The sequence below is a fragment of the Bufo gargarizans genome, chromosome 3 (genome assembly GCF_014858855.1).
Source record: "Bufo gargarizans isolate SCDJY-AF-19 chromosome 3, ASM1485885v1, whole genome shotgun sequence".
NCBI classification, from domain to species: Eukaryota; Metazoa; Chordata; class Amphibia; order Anura; family Bufonidae; genus Bufo; species Bufo gargarizans.
Window position 1 is genome coordinate 560030564 of NC_058082.1, and position 23083 is coordinate 560053646.

Genomic DNA, 23083 nt, shown 5'->3' on the forward strand with positions numbered 1-23083 from the left:
CTCTTTTAGTAGGAAGCAGGACTGGCCCACTTCTGCCCAACAAGGGGGGGGGGGGGGGGTGGAATGGTAAAATCCATTCTATCTGAAGATCTCTCTGCCATGTACGCTGCCACCTGCTGGTGAACCAGGCACAGTACATGAACAAAACAGTTTCAGAGAAAGATTATGAATGCATAATGTAGGAGGACCTAGAATAAATACACGGATGACATTAGTGATAGGTTATCAAAGACAGTAGCAGGGTATAGGAATGGTAATACCACTCCGGAGTATTACACATTGTTTTTGGCTGATATTGTAATGTTTACACTGTAGTCGGCAGACTATTATTGCAATTTGGTTGACTGGTACTAATATGCTGGCACTGTCACTGACTGCTACTGCTATGTGAGCGCAGTTATGGGGAAACTGGTACTAATATGCTGGCACTGTCTCTGACTGATATAGTTATATGAGCAGTTATGGGGGAACTGGTACTAACATGCTGTTACGGGGGAACCGGTACTAATATGCTGGCACTACGGCTGACTGCTAATGCTGTGTGGGCATGCATGTACCCAGAAGTTTGGGTAGTCTGGGACCCATTGGGTAGAAGTTTGAGCACTGTTTTGAGGGCACTATGGTTGACTGGCCCAAATATTGGGGCGATATGGATGACTGGTACTATTATATGAAAACGATGGCTGGTACTGTTATAAAGGGCACTGCGGCTGACTTGCACATACGTATGTTAGAAAAGTGCTTCTCATATACATTTCCCGTCTTCCCCATTTTCGAAATTCAAGAGATATTATAAGTTTGGATGCCAAATAGGAAAAAAATATGGTTGTGTTATCCTTCAACCAGAACGCATCAATGACTTTCCATAGAGTCATAAAATAATGGAGTTACAGCGCCCCCTAGTGCGTGTATGAGATAATACAGCATCTTCAAGATGTGAACTAACTGCGTCTCTTTCTTCTTTACTCATTGACGGAAGTAATTAAGGAGTGTAACGTGGCCCCGGAAGACAGAAGAGACTGCGGCAACCCATGGATCAGCGCTGACGAAGGCGCCAAGAGAAGATGCTGCTTTGACTCCAGCATCCCTGAGGTTAACTGGTGCTTCTTTTCTAAGGACCAAGGTATGATTTCTATCCCCCAAGGTATTCGCTTCCTGGAAAGCTGGGTGATGACTCCTATAGGATCTCAGATAGGGTCTGTCACCCAACTTTCCTAGACCCCTGAATGGCAATTAAAATGATCCCCGACTATTACATCAATGCAAGAACCAGTCACGAACCGAATGATGAGAATTGCCGGATGTTGCCAGATGAAAGGAATTCCAGCAATGATGGTCCCAATGTTGTGTTCTTCCAGATAAGGCTCAGTGCAGCGCCAGCCCCAAAGAGAGGAAAGACTGCGGATTCCTGGGAATAAGCGCCAAGAATTGCTATTCCAGAGGCTGCTGCTTTGACTCAAGTTTCCCCGAGATCAACTGGTTTCTCTGGCTTTTCTTCTCAGTTCAAAGGTAAAGGATTTCCTGCATTGTCCGTAAATGTAAGTGTAACTGGTCTACGACCTCCCGATTCTCCAAAACCGTCCCTGTCACTTTAAATCAGGGCTCCAAAATTATGTCTCCTAGAAATGGGTAAGTCGAGGGGAAAATCCAGTGGGGGATAAACGCCCTCCTGGCTAATCAGAAGTGTGTGTGTTTGTCATTGTCAGGTGATCACTGGCACATTGACATCAGGAATGAGCGTTGGTTTGCCTTCATCATCCACCAGCATAAAATGGCCTTTAAAGGAGTTTTCTGGGAACCATTGGATCCCACAAACCCATCTTAAAGGGGTTGTTTCGCAAAAAATTGTTTACATTATAATACACCTGTAATTATATATAGTATAGCCACTAAATTATTCAATAGAAGCGACCTGTATAGCTCCACCTGCTGTTTATTGTTTTCCTCATTTCTATGTCCACCTCGCTGAAGTGGTCGCACATGCTCAGTGCCATCCTTCAACTTCTACCAGCTATGACAGTTATAAGGAGAATGCTGCTGCTGAAAAGGACACGGCCTTCTGAACTGTGATAGAGAGAGAGATGCGGTAGAAAGGGCACACCCCTGAGCTGTGATAAGGAGAGAGATACAAGAGAAGGGGCACGCCAATCCTCTCCATGACACTTTCACCAGAGAGAGGAATGTTTCTGTACCGTCCACAGCTGAAGCGATGTCCCATGCATAGTCCAGACTGCAAGCCTGATAAAGGATGCACCATCATTGAAGGTGGATCTTCCATTGAAAGGCTGATCCATGCAAATGGAATGGCAAATATATTACAGATGTTCTCCTGCAGTAATCGAGGCTGGATCCTGAAAAAAACCTTTCGGGTCCATTCACACGAACATTAGGGCTTTGTGCCTGTGTAACACCCCAGAGTGGTGTTACCACTTTTGCACTTTGCTACTGTCTTTTATGGTCTAACCTGTTTGTCACCTCTATATTTATTTCCAGGTCCCCCAACACTGTTCATTTATATTAATGTTATGTAACGGTTCATCTAATGTGCCTGGTTCACCAGCAGGTGGCAGCAAACATGACAGAGCTGTATGCAGATAGAATGGAGCATTGCATTCCATTCTAACCCCCCCCCCCCCCCTCCCCTGTTAGGAAGTGGGCTAGCCCTATTTCCTGAAGGAAGGGTGGGGACCAGTTAGAAGTTAGTGTAGTTTACCCCCTGTAAGGGGAAGGGTGTGCCGGGGCACGTTTCTGCTGGATGTGCCCACGCCAGCCAGAGCATCTTATACTCTGCTGGCTGAGCATCTTATACTCTGCTGGCCAGGGAGGCTAAAGCATAGAAGCCTCAGGAGCCAGGAGATTAGTTCCTGGGCTGAAGCTAAGTCCGATTAAAGAGAGAAGTGCAGCATAAAGAAGAAGCCAAGTCAGCTTGTACAGTAGAGTGAGAGGAAGATAAAGTAAAGTTGAGTTTGCCTGCCAGTTTAATGCTAAAGCCTGCTGGAACCAAGACAAAGCCTGTAAGCTGTTGGAAGAAATGTTTATTCAAAGCTGCTGTTGAACTTCACCTCAAGGTCTGGACTCAAGTTATTCTTTCCAATCCCTCAATTATTACCCTTTTTATTGCTTTGGAGCCAAAGCTTGTGGTCCAGCAGTATCCAGGTAGGAGCACCGTGACACATAGAGACATTTAGGCCGCACTACACCACTCAGCATTCCTACTAAACCTGGGTCGCGATAGGAGTGCCCTGGGGGGAGGCAGCCCATTGCACCCAGCCATGTGAATCCCGTATTGCGGTGCGGACCCATTGACTTGAATGGGTGCACGATCTGTAAAATAAGGCAAAAGATCTGAGTGTTTCCGTGGGCTTCTGATCCGTGCCTTCTCTCCGCAAAAGATACGACATGTCCTTTCTTGTGTATTGTGGACCCATTCAAGTCAATAGGTCTTACAGTCCGCAATACCGGCACAGAGGCCTAACAGTCGTGTGAATGGACCCATTTGTGTTAGAGACAGCAGTCCATGGCCGCCACTGCCCTACTCTCCCCTGCGGGCATAATACCCATGCTACTCACTATGCTGCTGCCTTGGTGCTTCCGTCTAGTGCTTCAGTCCACTTAGGGCTCACGTGCGCTCACCTCCAGCCTTTTAAAGGGCCAATCCATGCTTCCAAATCCTTCCCCAGCCAATATCTGGAGATCCCTGGGTATTTAAGGCCCCTCTACAGGCAGAGGGTGCCTGAGCTTTAAGGTTTCAGTACTAGTGCTAGTCTACTGCTTCTGTGAGTCTCTTGGATTCATCCTGCATTTGTTCCTGTCTGTACTCCAGCCCTGTACCCACCCTGGCTATGATATCCTGCACTTCCAGTTTCATTTTCAGTTCTGTTTGTGTTTAAAGCGAACCTTTCACCAGGATTTCACTTAAAAAACTATTACCAGTACCTTATAGATTATCCTCCGGGGTTATGGCAGGGGAGTTACAGCCCGGAGTGAGGGAAGGGCTTCCCCCTTGACTTCTAGCGTGACTTCAGGAGCTGGAGACAAGGACTTTATAAGTCGTTTTTTTCATGAATATCCATCCCAGGAAAGCGGCACAAGAATGCATTGAAACGCAATGAGGATAATCTATAAGGTACTGGTAATAGTTTATTAAGTGAAATCCTGGTGAAAGGTTCGCTTTAAGTTAACCCTTTCCATCTGCCTTGTCTGAATTCCTCTCGAGCACCCAGCCTGCTTGCGCTGTCTGTGTCTTCACTACCACCCAGCCTGCCTCTTTATCCTGTGTCTAGTGCGGATCTAATAACCAGCATTTAAAGGGGTTGTCCGGGTTCAGAGCTGAACCTGGACATATCCCCATTTTCACCCAGGCAGCCCCCCTGACAAGAGCATCGAAGCAGTTCATGCTCCGATGCTCTCCTTTGCCCTGTGCTAAATCGCGCAGGGCAAAGGCATTTTTAGGAGTTCCGGTGACGTACCGGGGCTCTCCATGGGGCTGCCAGGAAGCCCAGTGATGTCACGGCACTGATGGGCGTGCTATAGCGCTGCCCTAGCCAGTAAAACGGCTGGGGCAGCGCTAAAGCCCACCCATCAGAGCTGGTGACGTCACCGAACACACTGCCGGGCAGAAGCTTCCACCTGGCAGTGTGTTATGATAAAAAAAGAGCCCTAGCCCTACTCGATCTAGCGCAGGGCAAGGAAGCGCATCAGAGCATGAGATGCTCCGATGCTAGCCTCAGAGGTGCTGCCTGGGTGAAAATAAGGGTATGTCTGGGTTCAACTCTGAACCCGGACAACCCCTTTAAGTCTTAGTGACTGTTCAGACTACTCCTGCAATTTTGTGTGTTTTCTGTATCCTGAGCTATCAGTGCCTGCACGGGTGTCCCTGACCCCAGTGAGTTAGCTGCCAACTACACAGGGACTATCCCAGGCAAAAAGCAGTCTGGGTGCTTCCCTGCAGCAAAGGCCAGATGCCTGTAAAGGTGTTAAAGGGGGAATATCAGGGAGTCCTCTGTATCCGTCTGGATCCATCCACAGCTGTCGCTGCATCTCCCTGGAGTGCAGATCACAACACATGGTGGTGGTGGGGAGTTATGCAGCCAATAGTAGGCCGTGACTGTCGCTATTGGCTGCAGCACCATCCCATCTCCCTGTTGACGGATGTTATGATCTGTATTCCAGAAAGATGCCGCGCTGGCTATGGAGGTACTCGGAAGGACACAGGTGTTGGGGACCAGGTAAGTATTTACTGTATGAGGGCCCTGGGCTTTCCAGGTTTGGATAACCCCTTTAAATAAATATAGACTCCAGACGAACACCCTGAAATAATAACAGACCGCTGACCAGATCCCCCAAATAAATAAAGATGCCAAGTTAGATGTTAAAAAAAATACACTCTGCCAAAATAAGTACACACCCTAGACCAGGCTTCAAAAATATATGCAGGCCCCCAAAATAGATAACAGACTCTAGACCAGACTTCAAAAATATATCTATTTTAGACCCTCTAAACAGAAACCCTCCACCTCTGACTACAGACCCCAGACCACACCCATGAAAAATACAGAGCACCCGAGCACAATGGAAGTCAACGGGAGAACCCGAGCATTAAACCAGGCACCCCCTGCTCTGAAGAGGGGATGGTGTCTGGTTCACATGAAAGGGTCAGAAATTGATGGAAACACCACCGAAATGGTTCAGGAACAGCATGGGGAGGATGTCTGGATGCATCTTGGACTCCCAGGTCGCTGCTGGGAACGATGTTGTCCGAGTAGTAAGCCACTTTTACAGACTGACAATAATACGCACAAAACCGAAGCTAAAAATGATTTTTGAGGAAAAGTTGTTAGGAAACATTCTTTCCTGTATATTTACTTGTATATAAAGTGCAAGTGCTGCCAAAAATTACAAGGAAGAGGCATTCCGATACAACCTGTATATCACATAAAGGAGGGCCTCATTCACATTGTAGTACAATTGTTCAGGTAGTGGGACTTCTACACTCATAAAGCCTATGCACTAAGGGAAAGGGTGCCAAAAATTACAAGGAACCGGCACTCCAATACACCCTTTATTACACATAAATGAGGGCATCATACACACCCTTGAAAAATTATGATTGATGGCCTGCTGGTGACCCTCAAAAACATTAGGAGCAAGGGGCCTGCTGATCTGACCATCTAAAACATTAGGGGCGAGAACCTGCTGCTGAGCTGACTCTCTAAAACATTAGGGGCGAGGACCTGCTGCTGATCTGACCATCTAAATCTTTATGGGCGAGGCCCTGCTGCTGATCTGACCATGGAAAAAAGTTATGGATGAGGGCCTGCTAAACACATAGAAAGGTCCCAACAGAACATAACATAACATCACACACATAAAGACATCAACATAAAGACAATAACTTTAAATCTTTATGACCACAGGGGTGGTTCTCACTGGCAGGTAATATGCACAGGAGGCTGCTCCAGCCAAGCATGACTGAAGCAACCTACTGAGCCATGCCAAACACCAAGGCTTTATAGGCCAAGAAGCCACACCCCACAGTCGGACACACCCAGTGACATCACACACACACTGGGAAGGGGGTTAACCCTTCCAGCACCACAGGAAAGGGAAAACACACCTTAAAAGGAAAAGTGTCCAACAGTAGCAACACACTGTGGTTGTTGCCGCTGGCAACGACATGGGTGGCAACCGTGTCCTGGGGGATAGCCCGGAGGCCGGGACACTGCCACCACATGTACGGACAGCCAAACGTTGCCACGGGCAACCACAGTGCAGGAAGAGTGTCAGTGCACACCACAACATACTACACAGAGTGCACACAGACATACAACACAGTGAACACAATACACACACCTAACAGAGGTTGCTAGGTGCAACCGCATGCACAGCAGGAAAGCTGCCACATACATACGTTGTCAGCGGCAACCACAGGTGAGGCTAATACCACTGCCCTCACCTGTGATTGACAACAAAACCAAACCGCTGACAATCGCATGCGGTTGAGAGTCACGGTCATAGCCATGGCCGTGACACTCCCACCCCTCAAAGCCCCCCCACCGAAAAAAAAAAAACTGGTGAGGAATAGGGATGAGCGAACTCGAACTGTATAGTTCGGGTTCGTACCGAATTTTGGGGTGTCCGTGACACGGACCCGAACCCGGACATTTTCGTAAAAGTCCGGGTTCGGGTTCGGTGTTCGTCGCTTTCTTGGCGCTTTTGTGACGCTTTCTTGGCGCTTTTTGAAAGGCTGCAAAGCAGCCAATCAACAAGCGTCATACTACTTGCCCCAAGAGGCCGTCACAGCCATGCCTACTATTGGCATGGCTGTGATTGGCCAGAGCACCATGTGACCCAGCCTCTATTTAAGCTGGAGTCACATAGCGCCGCCCGTCACTCTGCTCTGATTAGCGTAGGGAGAGGTTGCGGATGCGACAGTAGGGCGAGATTAGGCAGATTAACTCCTCCAAAGGACTTCACTTGATTAATCGATCGATCTGCAGCTGTGCATCATTGAGCTGCTGAAATTCAAATGCTCACTCACTGTTTTTAGGCTGCCCAGACCGTTTGTCAGTCACTTTTTTCTGGGGTGATCGGCGGCCATTTTGTGTCTTGTGCGGTGCTGCGACCAAGTGCATCCAAGCTGCGACCAAGTGCATTTAACCCTCAATGGTGTGGTTGTTTTTTGGCTAAAGCCTACATCAGGGTGAAGCTGTCACACCAAGTGCATTTAACCAGCAATAGTCTGTTCATTTTTTGGCCATATACTAAATCAGGGGCAAGCTGCGCCAGTCACCAAGTGCATTTAACCCTCAATGGTGTGGTTGTTTTTTGGCTAAAGCCTACATCAGGGTGAAGTTGTCACACCAAGTGCATTTAACCAGCAATAGTCTGTTTATTTTTTGGCCATATACTACATCAGGGGCAAGCTGCGCCCGTCACCAAGTGCATTTAACCCTCAGTAGTGTGGTTCGTCAAGCTGTGACACCAAGTGCATTTAACCAGCAATAGTCTGTTCATTTTTTGGCCATATACTACATCAGGGGCAAGCTGCGCCCGTCACCAAGTGCATTTAACCCTCAGTAGTGTGGTTGGTCAAGCTATCACACCAAGTGCATTTAACCAGCAATAGTCTGTTCATTTTTTGGCCATATACTAAATCAGGGGCAAGCTGCGCCCGTCACCAAGTGCATTTAACCAGCAATAGTCTGTTCATTTTTTGGCCATATACTACATCAGGGGCAAGCTGCGCCCGTCACCAAGTGCGTTTAACCCTCAGTATTGTGGTTGGTCAAGCTGTGACACCAAGTGCATTTAACCAGCAATAGTCTGTTCATTTTTTGGCCATATACTACATCAGGGGCAAGCTGCGCCCGTCACCAAGTGCATTTAACCAGCAATAGTGTGGTTATTTTTTGGCCATATCCCAGTCTAATTCTGTCACTAAATCCATACCGGTCACCCAGCGCCTAAATACTAGGCCTCAAATTTATATCCCGCTAAATCTCTCGTTACCGCTGTCCTGTTGTGGCTGGGAAAGTTATTTAGCGTCCGTCAAAGCACATTTTTTGTTCTGGGTTGAAGTACAATTCCCAATTTAGCAATTTCATAATTTAGTGGTTCCTGCTATATCAGAGCTATTTGAAATCTATCCCTAAAAGGGTATATAATATTCAAGGTGCACATAGGGTCATTCAGAATAACTTCACACACACGCTACTGTGCATTTCCAAGTCTAATTCTGTCGCTAAATCCATACCGGTCACCCAGCGCCTAAATACTAGGCCTCAAATTTATATCCCGCTAAATCTCTCGTTACCGCTGTCCTGTTGTGGCTGGGAAAGTTATTTAGTGTCCGTCAAAGCACATTTTTTGTTCTGGGTTGAAATACAATTCCCAATTTAGCAATTTCATAATTTAGTGGTTTCTGCTATATCAGAGCTATTTGAAATCTATCCCTAAAAGGGTATATAATATTCAAGGTGCACATAGGGTCATTCAGAATAACTTCACACACACGCTACTGTGCATTTCCAAGTCTAATTCTGTCACTAAATCCATACCGGTCACCCAGCGCCTAAATACTAGGCCTCAAATTTATATCCCGCTAAATCTCTCGTTACCGCTGTCCTGTTGTGGCTGGGAAAGTTATTTAGTGTCCGTCAAAGCACATTTTTTGTTCTGGGTTGAAGTACAATTCCCAATTTAGCAATTTCATAATTTAGTGGTTCCTGCTATATCAGAGCTATTTGAAATCTATCCCTAAAAGGGTATATAATATTCAAGGTGCACATAGGGTCATTCAGAATAACTTCACACACACGCTACTGTGCATTTCCAAGTCTAATTCTGTCACTAAATCCATACCGGTCACCCAGCGCCTAAATACTAGGCCTCAAATTTATATCCCGCTAAATCTCTCGTTACCGCTGTCCTGTTGTGGCTGGGAAAGTTATTTAGTGTCCGTCAAAGCACATTTTTTGTTCTGGGTTGAAGTACAATTCCCAATTTAGCAATTTCATAATTTAGTGGTTCCTGCTATATCAGAGCTATTTGAAATCTATCCCTAAAAGGGTATATAATATTCAAGGTGCACATAGGGTCATTCAGAATAACTTCACACACACGCTACTGTGCATTTCCAAGTCTAATTCTGTCACTAAATCCATACCGGTCACCCAGCGCCTAAATACTAGGCCTCAAATTTATATCCCGCTAAATCTCTCGTTACCGCTGTCCTGTTGTGGCTGGGAAAGTTATTTAGTGTCCGTCAAAGCACATTTTTTGTTCTGGGTTGAAATACAATTCCCAATTTAGCAATTTCATAATTTAGTGGTTTCTGCTATATCAGAGCTATTTGAAATCTATCCCTAAAAGGGTATATAATATTCAAGGTGCACATAGGGTCATTCAGAATAACTTCACACACACGCTACTGTGCATTTCCAAGTCTAATTCTGTCACTAAATCCATACCGGTCACCCAGCGCCTAAATACTAGGCCTCAAATTTATATCCCGCTAAATCTCTCGTTACCGCTGTCCTGTTGTGGCTGGGAAAGTTATTTAGTGTCCGTCAAAGCACATTTTTTGTTCTGGGTTGAAGTACAATTCCCAATTTAGCAATTTCATAATTTAGTGGTTCCTGCTATATCAGAGCTATTTGAAATCTATCCCTAAAAGGGTATATAATATTCAAGGTGCACATAGGGTCATTCAGAATAACTTCACACACACGCTACTGTGCATTTCCAAGTCTAATTCTGTCACTAAATCCATACCGGTCACCCAGCGCCTAAATACTAGGCCTCAAATTTATATCCCGCTAAATCTCTCGTTACCGCTGTCCTGTTGTGGCTGGGAAAGTTATTTAGTGTCCGTCAAAGCACATTTTTTGTTCTGGGTTGAAATACAATTCCCAATTTAGCAATTTCATAATTTAGTGGTTTCTGCTATATCAGAGCTATTTGAAATCTATCCCTAAAAGGGTATATAATATTCAAGGTGCACATAGGGTCATTCAGAATAACTTCACACACACGCTACTGTGCATTTCCAAGTCTAATTCTGTCACTAAATCCATACCGGTCACCCAGCGCCTAAATACTAGGCCTCAAATTTATATCCCGCTAAATCTCTCGTTACCGCTGTCCTGTTGTGGCTGGGAAAGTTATTTGGTGTCCGTCAAAGCACATTTTTTGTTCTGGGTTGAAATACAATTCCCAATTTAGCAATTTCATAATTTAGTGGTTTCTGCTATATCAGAGCTATTTGAAATCTATCCCTAAAAGGGTATATAATATTCAAGGTGCACATAGGGTCATTCAGAATAACTTCACACACACGCTACTGTGCATTTCCAAGTCTAATTCTGTTAGTAAATCCATACCGGTCACCCAGCGCCTAAATACTAGGCCTCAAATTTATATCCCGCTGAATTTGAATACAATACATTGGGCCAAATAATATTTTTGTTGTTGTGGTGAACCATAACAATGAGGAAAACATCTAGTAAGGGACGCGGACGTGGACATGGTCGTGGTGGTGTTAGTGGACCCTCTGGTGCTGGGAGAGGACGTGGCCGTTCTGCCACATCCACACGTCCTAGTGTACCAACTACCTCAGGTCCCAGTAGCCGCCAGAATTTACAGCGATATATGGTGGGGCCCAATGCCGTTCTAAGGATGGTAAGGCCTGAGCAGGTACAGGCATTAGTCAATTGGGTGGCCGACAGTGGATCCAGCACGTTCACATTATCTCCCACCCAGTCTTCTGCAGAAAGCGCACAGATGGCGCCTGAAAACCAACCCCATCAGTCTGTCACATCACCCCCATGCATACCAGGGAAACTGTCTCAGCCTCAAGTTATGCAGCAGTCTCTTATGCTGTTTGAAGACTCCGCTGGCAGGGTTTCCCAAGGGCATCCACCTAGCCCTTCCCCAGCGGTGAAAGATATAGAATGCACTGACGCACAACCACTTATGTTTCCTGATGATGAGGACATGGGAATACCACCTCAGCATGTCTCTGATGATGACGAAACACAGGTGCCAACTGCTGCGTCTTTCTGCAGTGTGCAGACTGAACAGGAGGTCAGGGATCAAGACTGGGTGGAAGACGATGCAGGGGATGATGAGGTCCTAGACCCCACATGGAATGAAGGTCGTGCCACTGACTTTCACAGTTCGGAGGAAGAGGCAGTGGTGAGACCGAGCCAACAGCGTAGCAAAAGAGGGAGCAGTGGGCAAAAGCAGAACACCCGCCGCCAAGAGACTCCGCCTGCTACTGCCCGCCGCCATCTGGGACCGAGCACCCCAAAGGCAGCTTCAAGGAGTTCCCTGGCATGGCACTTCTTCAAACAATGTGCTGACGACAAGACCCGAGTGGTTTGCACGCTGTGCCATCAGAGCCTTAAGCGAGGCATTAACGTTCTGAACCTTAGCACAACCTGCATGACCAGGCACCTGCATGCAAAGCATGAACTGCAGTGGAGTAAACACCTTAAAACCAAGGAAGTCACTCAGGCTCCCCCTGCTACCTCTTCTGCTGCTGCCGCCTCGGCCTCTTCTGCTGCTGCCGCCTCGGCCTCTTCCTCCGCCTCTGGAGGAACGTTGGCACCTGCCGCCCAGCAAACAGGGGATGTACCACCAACACCACCACCACCACCTCCGTCACCAAGCGTCTCAACCATGTCACACGGCAGCGTTCAGCTCTCCATCTCACAAACATTTGAGAGAAAGCGTAAATTCCCACCTAGCCACCCTCGATCCCTGGCCCTGAATGCCAGCATTTCTAAACTACTGGCCTATGAAATGCTGTCATTTAGGCTGGTGGACACAGACAGCTTCAAACAGCTCATGTCGCTTGCTGTCCCACAGTATGTTGTTCCCAGCCGCCACTACTTCTCCAAGAGAGCCGTGCCTTCCCTGCACAACCAAGTATCCGATAAAATCAAGTGTGCACTGCGCAACGCCATCTGTGGCAAGGTCCACCTAACCACAGATACGTGGACCAGTAAGCACGGCCAGGGACGCTATATCTCCCTAACTGCACACTGGGTAAATGTAGTGGCAGCTGGGCCCCAGGCGGAGAGCTGTTTGGCGCACGTCCTTCCGCCGCCAAGGATCGCAGGGCAACATTCTTTGCCTCCTGTTGCCACCTCCTCCTTCTCGGCTTCCTCCTCCTCTTCTTCCACCTGCTCATCCAGTCAGCCACACACCTTCACCACCAACTTCAGCACAGCCCGGGGTAAACGTCAGCAGGCCATTCTGAAACTCATATGTTTGGGGGACAGGCCCCACACCGCACAGGAGTTGTGGCGGGGTATAGAACAACAGACCGACGAGTGGTTGCTGCCGGTGAGCCTCAAGCCCGGCCTGGTGGTGTGCGATAATGGGCGAAATCTCGTTGCAGCTCTGGGACTAGCCAATTTGACGCACATCCCTTGCTTGGCGCATGTGCTGAATTTGGTGGTGCAGAAGTTCATTCACAACTACCCCGACATGTCAGAGCTGCTGCATAAAGTGCGGGCCGTCTGTTCGCGCTTCCGGCGTTCACATCCTGCTGCTGCTCGCCTGTCTGCGCTACAGCGTAACTTCGGCCTTCCCGCTCACCGCCTCATATGCGACGTGCCCACCAGGTGGAACTCCACCTTGCACATGCTGGACAGACTGTGCGAGCAGCAGCAGGCCATAGTGGAGTTTCAGCTGCAGCACGCACGGGTCAGTCGCACTACAGAACAGCACCACTTCACCACCAATGACTGGGCCTCCATGCGAGACCTGTGTGCCCTGTTGCGCTGTTTCGAGTACTCCACCAACATGGCCAGTGGCGATGACGCCGTTATCAGCGTTACAATACCACTTCTATGTCTCCTTGAGAAAACACTTAGGGCGATGATGCAAGAGGAGGTGGCCCAGGAGGAGGAGGAGGAGGAGGAGGAAGAGGGGTCATTTTTAGCACTTTCAGGCCAGTCTCTTCGAAGTGACTCAGAGGGAGGTTTTTGGCAACAGCAGAGGCCAGGTACAAATGTGGCCAGACAGGGCCCACTACTGGAGGACGAGGAGGACGAGGATGAGGAGGAGGTGGAGGAGGATGAGGATGAAGCATGGTCACAGCGGGGTGGCACCCAACGCAGCTCGGGTCCATCACTGGTGCGTGGCTGGGGGGAAAGGCAGGACGATGACGATACGCCTCCCACAGAGGACAGCTTGTCCTTACCCCTGGGCAGCCTGGCACACATGAGCGACTACATACTGCAGTGCCTGCGCAACGACAGCAGAGTTGCCCACATTTTAACCTGTGCGGACTACTGGGTTGCCACCCTGCTGGATCCACGCTACAAAGACAATGTGCCCACCTTACTTCCTGCACTGGAGCGTGATAGGAAGATGCGCGAGTACAAGCGCACGTTGGTAGACGCGCTACTGAGAGCATTCCCAAATGTCACAGGGGAACAAGTGGAAGCCCAAGGCCAAGGCAGAGGAGGAGCAAGAGGTCGCCAAGGCAGCTGTGTCACGGCCAGCTCCTCTGAGGGCAGGGTTAGCATGGCAGAGATGTGGAAAAGATTTGTCAACACGCCACAGCTAACTGCACCACCACCTGATACGCAACGTGTTAGCAGGAGGCAACATTTCACTAACATGGTGGAACAGTACGTGTGCACACCCCTCCACGTACTGACTGATGGTTCGGCCCCATTCAACTTCTGGGTCTCTAAATTGTCCACGTGGCCAGAGCTAGCCTTTTATGCCTTGGAGGTGCTGGCCTGCCCGGCGGCCAGCGTTTTGTCTGAACGTGTATTCAGCACGGCAGGGGGCGTCATTACAGACAAACGCAGCCGCCTGTCTACAGCCAATGTGGACAAGCTGACGTTCATAAAAATGAACCAGGCATGGATCCCACAGGACCTGTCCGTCCCTTGTCCAGATTAGACATTAACTACCTCCCCTTAACCATATATTATTGGACTCCAGGGCACTTCCTCATTCAATCATATTTTTATTTTAATTTTACCATTATATTGCGAGGCTACCCAAAGTTGAATGAACCTCTCCTCTGTCTGGGTGCCGGGGCCTAAATATATGCCAATGGACTGTTCCAATGTTGGGTGACGTGAAGCCTGATTCTCTGCTATGACATGCAGAATGATTCTCTGCTGACATGAAGCCAGATTGTCTGTTACGGGACCTCCCTCCTCTGCCTGGGTGCTGGGCCTAAATATATGCCAATGGACTGTTGCAGTGGTGGCTGACGTGAAGCCTGATTCTCTGCTATGACATGCAGACTAATTCTCTGCTGACATGAAGCCAGATTCTCTGTTACGAGACCTCCCTCCTCTGCCTGGGTGCTGGGCCTAAATATATGCCAATGGACTGTTGCAGTGGTGGCTGACGTGAAGCCTCATTCTCTGCTATGACATGCAGACTGATTCTCTGCTGACATGAAGCCAGATTCTCTGTTACGAGACCTCCCTCCTCTGCCTGGGTGCTGGGCCTAAATATATGCCAATGGACTGTTGCAGTGGTGGGTGACGGGAAGCCAGATTCTCTGCTATGACATGCAGACTAATTCTCTGCTGACATGAAGCCAGATTCTCTGTTACGGGACCTCTCTCCTCTGCCTGTGTGGGTGCTGGGCCTAAATATATGCCAATGGACTGTTGCAGTGGTGGCTGACGTGAAGCCTCATTCTCTGCTATGACATGCAGACTGATTCTCTGCTGACATGAAGACAGATTCTCTGTTACGGGACCTCCCTCCTCTGCCTGTGTGGGTGCTGGGCCTAAATATATGCCAATGGACTGTTGCAGTGGTGGCTGACGTGAAGCCTCATTCTCTGCTATGACATGCAGACTAATTCTCTGCTGACATGAAGCCAGATTCTCTGTTACGGGACCTCTCTCCTCTGCCTGTGTGGGTGCTGGGCCTAAATATATGCCAATGGACTGTTGCAGTGGTGGCTGACGTGAAGCCTCATTCTCTGCTATGACATGCAGACTGATTCTCTGCTGACATGAAGACAGATTCTCTGTTACGGGACCTCCCTCCTCTGCCTGTGTGGGTGCTGGGCCTAAATATATGCCAATGGACTGTTGCAGTGGTGGCTGACGTGAAGCCTCATTCTCTGCTATGACATGCAGACTAATTCTCTGCTGACATGAAGACAGATTCTCTGTTACGGGACCTCTCTCCTCTGCCTGTGTGTGTGCTGGGCCTAAATATATGCCAATGGACTGTTGCAGTGGTGGCTGACGTGAAGCCTCATTCTCTGCTATGACATGCAGACTGATTCTCTGCTGACATGAAGACAGATTCTCTGTTACGGGACCTCCCTCCTCTGCCTGGGTGCTGGGCCTAAATATATGCCAATGGACTGTTGCAGTGGTGGCTGACGTGAAGCCTCATTCTCTGCTATCACATGCAGACTGATTCTCTGCTGACATGAAGACAGATTCTCTGTTACGGGACCTCCCTCCTCTGCCTGGGTGCTGGGCCTAAATTTATGAAAATGGACTCTTACAGTGGTGGGTGACGTGAAGCCAGATTCTCTGCTATGGGACCTCTCTCCAATTGATTTTGGTTAATTTTTATTTATTTAATTTTTATTTTAATTCATTTCCCTATCCACATTTGTTTGCAGGGGATTTACCTACATGTTGCTGCCTTTTGCAGCCCTCTAGCTCTTTCCTGGGCTGTTTTACAGCCTTTTTAGTGCCGAAAAGTTCGGGTCCCCATTGACTTCAATGGGGTTCGGGTTCGGGACGAAGTTCGGATCGGGTTCGGATCCCGAACCCGAACATTTCCGGGATGTTCGGCCGAACTTCTCGAACCCGAACATCCAGGTGTTCGCTCAACTCTAGTGAGGAACTCACACAAGGGGATGGGAGAAGGAGACGTCCACTCTCAGGACACGGTTCCCAAAAAGTCGCTGTCAGCTGCATCCTCTCCCAGCACACAACACAGCCAGTCCGACGAGGCCTGCAGCCTGCACCAGCGACACAGGGATGGAACCACTGAGAGTGGACGAGGGGACTCTCCACTCACGTCCCCACTCCAGTCGCTGCCAGCAGACACTCCTAACCAGCACGCAGCCGGACCACTTACGCAGTGCTGCCAGCAAACGACCAGAGATGGGAACATGGAGAGGGATGAGGGATCACCAACACGGACACGGAAGGTACGGTGGCGGGGAATAAGCCACCAACCGTGCCGTTAACGGTGATCCCCCCGGGACGTTCTCCCTCCGGAGAACGCGCATGCAGGCCACAAGGGGATGGCACTGCATGCTGCACCCTCTTCCGAAGGTGTGCAAACCGCACACCAAGAAACACCACGTGCAAGAAATCAGGGGGACGCCAAACGAGGCAATGGTGAAAGGAAGGCGGGGAAACGCCACTCACCGCGCTGTCAGAGGCGAAATCCCCAGAACGCTCTCCCTCCGAAGAGCGCGCATGTACCCCTTCCGCAGATGGCGGTACATGCTTCACCCTCTTTCGAGGGAGCGCCACGTGAGAGCCTCTGTGGTCATACTGTCACGGCTGAGGATGGGGGAAACCCTCAGCCGTGTGAGGCCAGATGCTGTAGTGGCTACTCGGCCATGAGAACAGGATAGGGAGCAGGTCACCTCCTCACGCATCCCTAACCTGACCCTAACTCCTACCTGCATGGGCCGACCTTGATGGTAGGAGGACCCATGTGCAGGAACCTCGGAGCCCTGACTTACCCTCCGCAGGTCCCTGAGCTAGGAGCTGGGTAAGACAACCTACTCCTCCTAGGCACGGAGGAGCAGGAGTCTCAATGGCCAAGCTGTTGGGAAAAGGGGAACTCATACAGCCTTACGGGAATGACAGGCGAACTATTAGTTCCACCAACCTGTCACAGCCTTGCTGACTGGATCCCTGCGCAAACAGGAATCCAGAACCGTAAGCTGCACCAAACACATAGAAAGGTCCCAACAGAACATAACATAACATCACACGCATAAAGACATCAACATAAAGACAATAACTTTAAATCTTTATGACCACAGGGGTGGCTCTAACTGGCAGGTAATATGCACAGGAGGCTGCTCCAGCCAAGCATGACTGAAGCAACCTACTGAGCCATGCCAAACACCAAGGCTTTATAGGCCAAGAAGCCACACCCCACAGTCGGACACACCCAGTGACATCACACACACACTGGGAAGGGGGTTAACCCTTCCAGAACCACAGGAAAGGGAAAACACACCTTAAAAGGAAAAGTGTCCAACAGTAACAACACACTGTGGTTGTTGCCGCTGGCAACGACATGGGTGGCAACCGTGTCCTGGGGGATAGCCCGGAGGCCGGGACACTACCACCACATGTACAGGCAGCCAAACGTTGCCACGGACAACCACAGTGCAGGAAGAGTGTCAGTGCACACCACAACATACTACACAGAGTGCACACAGACATACAACACAGTGAACACAATACACACACCTAACATAGAGGTTGCTAGGTGCAACCGCATGCACAGCAGGAAAGCTGCCACATACATACGTTGTCAGCGGCAACCACAGGTGAGGCAAATACCACTGCTCTCACCTGTGATTGACAACAAAACCAAACCGCTGACAATCGCATGCGGTTGAGAGTCACGGTCATAGCCATGGCCGTGACACCCAGGCCTTGAAGAGTGTTGCCCTGCCTCTGTTGGAACTGCTGTGTGTTCCCCTCGTCTCCCCTCCTTGGTTGCCCAAGGAACTACGTACTCTGCCGAGATGAGAAGTTCTCTTTATAGCTGGGGTCGAGAAGGGTGAACAACCAGTAATAGGTGTTGGCCAAAATGCGTATAACGCGAGGGTCACTGGAAAGGCAGCATAACATAAAGTCAGCCATGTGTGCCAGAGTCCCAACAGACAAGACTTCGCTGTCCTCATCAGGAGGATGACTCTCAATCTCCTTATCCTCTTCCTCCTCTTTGGCCCATCCACACTGAACAGATGGAATAAACCTGCTATGGGTACTACCCTCTGTAGCGGAAGCAACTGTCTCCTGCTCCTCCTCCTCCTCACCATCCAATTCACGCTGAGAAGACGAACTGAGGGTGGTCTGGCTATCACCATGTGTACTGTGTTACCCCATTTCCACCTCTGCCACATGCAAAGCATCCGCCTTCATTGTGAGCAGCGAGCGTTTGAGTATTTATTATACAAAAGGGGTCCAAAACAAAAAGTTTAATGTATATAAAACAAATTATTTAATTTGTACCTTTAAAATTAAACCTACAGACGACAGATCATGAACAAATAAAACTACCAGGGACTGGCAATATGTCACTTGTAGTCTTTGAATTGCTGGGAGGACTAAGTGGGTGCTTTATTTATCTGTGTGTTTATGGATATTATTACCACATTGTGTTATATGGAACAGACTCACGTCCATCTGTCACCATCCACAGTAGCCACTGGGGATGATTAGGACTTATCACAAATTGGCGATCAGGCAGCAACACTGTTTATTATAAGTCTGCACAACACTACTTAGCAGTTTTCTGCTCAATTCACTAGGCGCGCACACAATGTGGCTGTCTGTATTACCACATATCAATTGTTCCCTGCCAGCGTTCATACACTGTGGCCATTTGTATCGCCTTATTCAAATAACTCACTGCCAGCGTACATACAATGTGGCTAATTATCACCACCTGCAGATTATTCGCTGCCAGTGTTCATACAATGTGGCTATTTGTAACACCACGTGCAGATTCACTGCCAGCGTTCACACAATTAGGTTAAATCTATCACCGCATGCAGATTGATCACTGCCAGTGTACATACATTGTGGCTGTTTGTATCAGCAAGTGCAGATTCACTGCCAGCTTCACACAATGTGGCTTTTTATATGTGTGAACGCTGGCAGTGAATCTGCACGTGGTGTTACAAATAGCCACATTGTGTGAATGCTGGCAGTGAATCTGCACGTGGTGTTACAAATAGCCACATTGTGTGAATGCTGGCAGTGAATCTGCACGTGGTGTTACAAATAGCCACATTGTGTGAACGCTGGCAGTGAACAATCCGCATGTGGTAATGCAAATAGCCACATTGTGTGAACACTGGCAGTGAATTTGTACCTCAGCCGTGTTAGCCCCCCCATATCAAAATTTTAGAACAAAACATATGCAGTTGGTTAGATCTTTGTTAGATCAGGTTAGATCAATTGTTGTTTGCGTTAGATCTCATACAGAGGTAGAGATATTAACAGTTATTTGCAGGGGGGGCTAACCTGTCATCAGCCCCCCCCTTATCAAAAAATTGACCAAAAAATTAGCTATTTTGGAAGATATTTGTTAGATCAGGTATGATCAACTAGTTGTTTTGTTAGATCTCACATAATTACAGACTTAATAAGTGATTAATGAGCTAGCCCCCCCCACATGCAATTTTTAGGTAAAATTTGATGCAGACTAATAGGCCTTTGTTAGATCCGGTAAGATCAAGTGGTTTCAACGTTAGATCTCATATAATTACAGAGATATTATGGATTTTGGTATTACATAAGGGGGGGCTAGCCCCCCCCCCCCCTTCCCACATGCAATTTTCTGGTAAAATTTGATTTGACTAATAGATCTGCATTAGATCCGCTAAGATCAAGTGGTTTCAACGTTAGATCTCATATAATTATAAAGATATAAATATTTGGTATTACGTCAGGGGGGGCTAGCCCCCCCACATGCAATTTTCTGGTAAATTTTGATGCAGACTAATAGGCCTTCGTTAGATCCGGTAAGATCAAGTGGTTTCAACGTTAGATCTGATATAATTACAGAGATATTATGGATTTTGGTATTACATAAGGGGGGGCTAGCCCCCCCCCCCCCCCCTTCCCACATGCAATTTTCTGGTAAAATTTCATTCAGGCTAATAGGCCTTCGTTAGATCCGGTAAGATCAAGTAGTTTCAACGTTAGATCTCATATAATTACAGAGATATTTTACATGAAAACACAGATATTAGGCAGTATTAAATAGGGGGGCTAGCCCCCCCACATGCAATTTTCTGGTAAAATTTGATTCAGACTAATAGATCTGCATTAGATCCGCTAAGATCAAGTGGTTTCAACGTTAGATCTCATATAATTATAGAGATATAAATATTTGGTATTACGTCAGGGGGGGCTAGCCCCCCACATGCAATTTTCTGGTAAAATTTGATGCAGACTAATAGGCCTTCGTTAGATCCGGTAAGATCAAGTGGTTTCAATGTTAGATCTCATATAATTACAGAGATATTTCACATAAAAACACAGATATTAGGTAGTATTTAATAGGGGGGCTAGATCTAACGTTGAAACCACTTGATCTTACCGGATCTAACGAAGGCCTATTAGCCTGAATCAAATTTTACCAGTAAATTGCATGTGGGGGGGCTAGCCCCCCCTCATTAATCACTTAATAAGTCTGTAATTATGTGAGATCTAACAAAACAACTAGTTGATCATACCTGATCTAACAAATATCTGACAAAATAGCTAATTGTTTGGTCAATTTTTTGATAAGGGGGGGCTGATGACAGGTTAGCCCCCCTGCAAATAACTGTTAATATCTCTACTTCTGTGTGAGATCTAACGCAAACAACAATTGATCTAACCTGATCTAACAAAGATCTAACCAACTGCATATGTTTTGTTCTAAAATTTTGATATGGGGGGGGCTAACTCGGCTGAGGTGAATTTGTACGTGGTGAGACATATAGCCACATTGTATGAACACTGGCAGCGAATAATCTGCAGGTGGTGATATATAGCCACATTGTATGTACGCTGGCAGTGAGTTATTTGAATGAGGCAATACAAATGCCCACAGTGTATAAATGCCGCAAGTGAGCAATTTGATTGTGGTAATACAAATAGCCACACTGCATGAACGCTGGCAGGGAACAATTGATATGTGGTAATACAGACAGTCACATTGTGTGCGCGCCTAGTGAATTGAGCAGAAAACTGCTAAGTAGTGTTGTGCAGACTTATAATAAACAGTGTGGCTGCCTGATCGCCGATTTGTGATAAGTCCTAATCATCCCCAGTGGCTACTGTGGATGGTGACAGATGGACGTGAGTCTGTTCCATATAACACAATGTGGTAATAATATCCATAAACACACAGATAAATAAAGCACCCACTCAGTCCTCCCAGCAATTCCAAGACTACAAGTGACATATTGCCAGTTCCTGGTAGTTTTATTTGTTCATGATCTGTCGTCTGTAGGTTTCGATTTAAAGGTACAAATTAAAGAATTAGTTTTATATACATAAAACTTTTTTGTTGGGACCCCTAAAGGGATTTTTTGGTCTGGATGACCTTTTGTATAATAAGTGAATTTTCATCCCGAGGGCTCCAAACTAGGGCTCATTTTGTTGTTTATGGAGCGTTTGAGTAGACACAGAAGTGGGATGGTTGCACTGATAATAGTGTTTTCGCCGCTCACCATCTGTGTTGATTCCTCAAAGTTGTGTAAAACCTCACAGAGCTCTGACATCCATGCCCACTCGTCGCTTGTGAAGAGCAGAAGCTGACTGGAAAGGCGACAACCATGTTGCAGCTGGTATTCCACAACTGCTGCTCACAAAGCCTGGCCAACATGTGGAACGTGGAGTTCCAGCGCGTGCTCACGTCGCACAACAACCGGTTGCAAGCGCTCCTGCAGTGCTGCCAGACCAGAGGTAGCTGTAGATGACTTTCATAAATGGGCACACACGCGGTGCACTTTCACCAGTAGCTCAGGCAAATTGGGGTAGGTTTTGAGAAACCACTGAACCACTAAGTTTAACAGTTCAATTAGGCATGGTATGTGTGTGAGCTTGCCGAGCTCCAAAGCCGCCACCAAGTTATGGTCATTACCAGACACAACCATGCCTGGTTGTAGGTTGAGTGGCGAGAGCCACAGCTTAGTCTGGTCCCATATACCCTGCGACAGCTCTGCGCCGGTGTGCTGTTTGTTAATTAAGCAAATAAGTTTCAGCACGGCCTGTTGCCGCTTCTCCACTGCAGTGCTACACTGCTTCTGCAGTAATCCGGATTGGAATAATGCACACTGACGCTATAATATGCAATGACGGGTCAGGTGTAAGTAATAGTTAATAGTTTTTGTTCGTGACGCCAATTGCAGCGTGCGCAGGGTACAGTCTGAGGGCCCTTTAAGGTGTTGCAACTCACGTACCAGGTTAGGAATGCCAGAGTGGTGTAATGTCTCTGTTTGGTAATAGTGTCAACGTGTGTCTCCTACCTTGGTACGGCTGGACTCCTGGATCCTGGCTCACTTGCAATAAATGAGTGTTGCTAGTAGGAGTAATTGAGGGATTTAGTAGCAGTAAATGAGATCCAGACTTGGTAATTCAAACTGGTCTTTACTTGATGCAGCAGTAATCCATGTGAGATACAGCAATAGTCTTTGATCCCAGCAGGTATTGGCAATGTATGGCAGGAATCTTTGACTACTCTTGGTCTCTGGATGGTACTCACAGTAATGCTCACAGGGTATGGCTCTTCCTGGAGTTCTGGAGGTGGCTGCTTGCTTTCCACCAGCTGAGGCTGAAGGGCTCAGGCTGGGAATGGTGATCTT

General features: G+C 47.7%; 1 protein-coding gene across 1 annotated transcript in view; it reads left to right on the forward strand.

Moving 5' to 3' along the window:
* The window catches only part of LOC122931820 (integumentary mucin C.1-like), a 100605-nt gene that overhangs the window by 25312 nt on the left and 52210 nt on the right, over positions 1 to 23083 (forward strand). The window contains exons 2-5 of the mRNA XM_044285876.1: positions 980 to 1123; positions 1359 to 1509; positions 1601 to 1629; positions 5173 to 5228. Coding sequence (XP_044141811.1) covers positions 980 to 1123; positions 1359 to 1509; positions 1601 to 1629; positions 5173 to 5228 — 380 coding nt within the window. The remainder of the gene's footprint in view (positions 1 to 979; positions 1124 to 1358; positions 1510 to 1600; positions 1630 to 5172; positions 5229 to 23083) is intronic.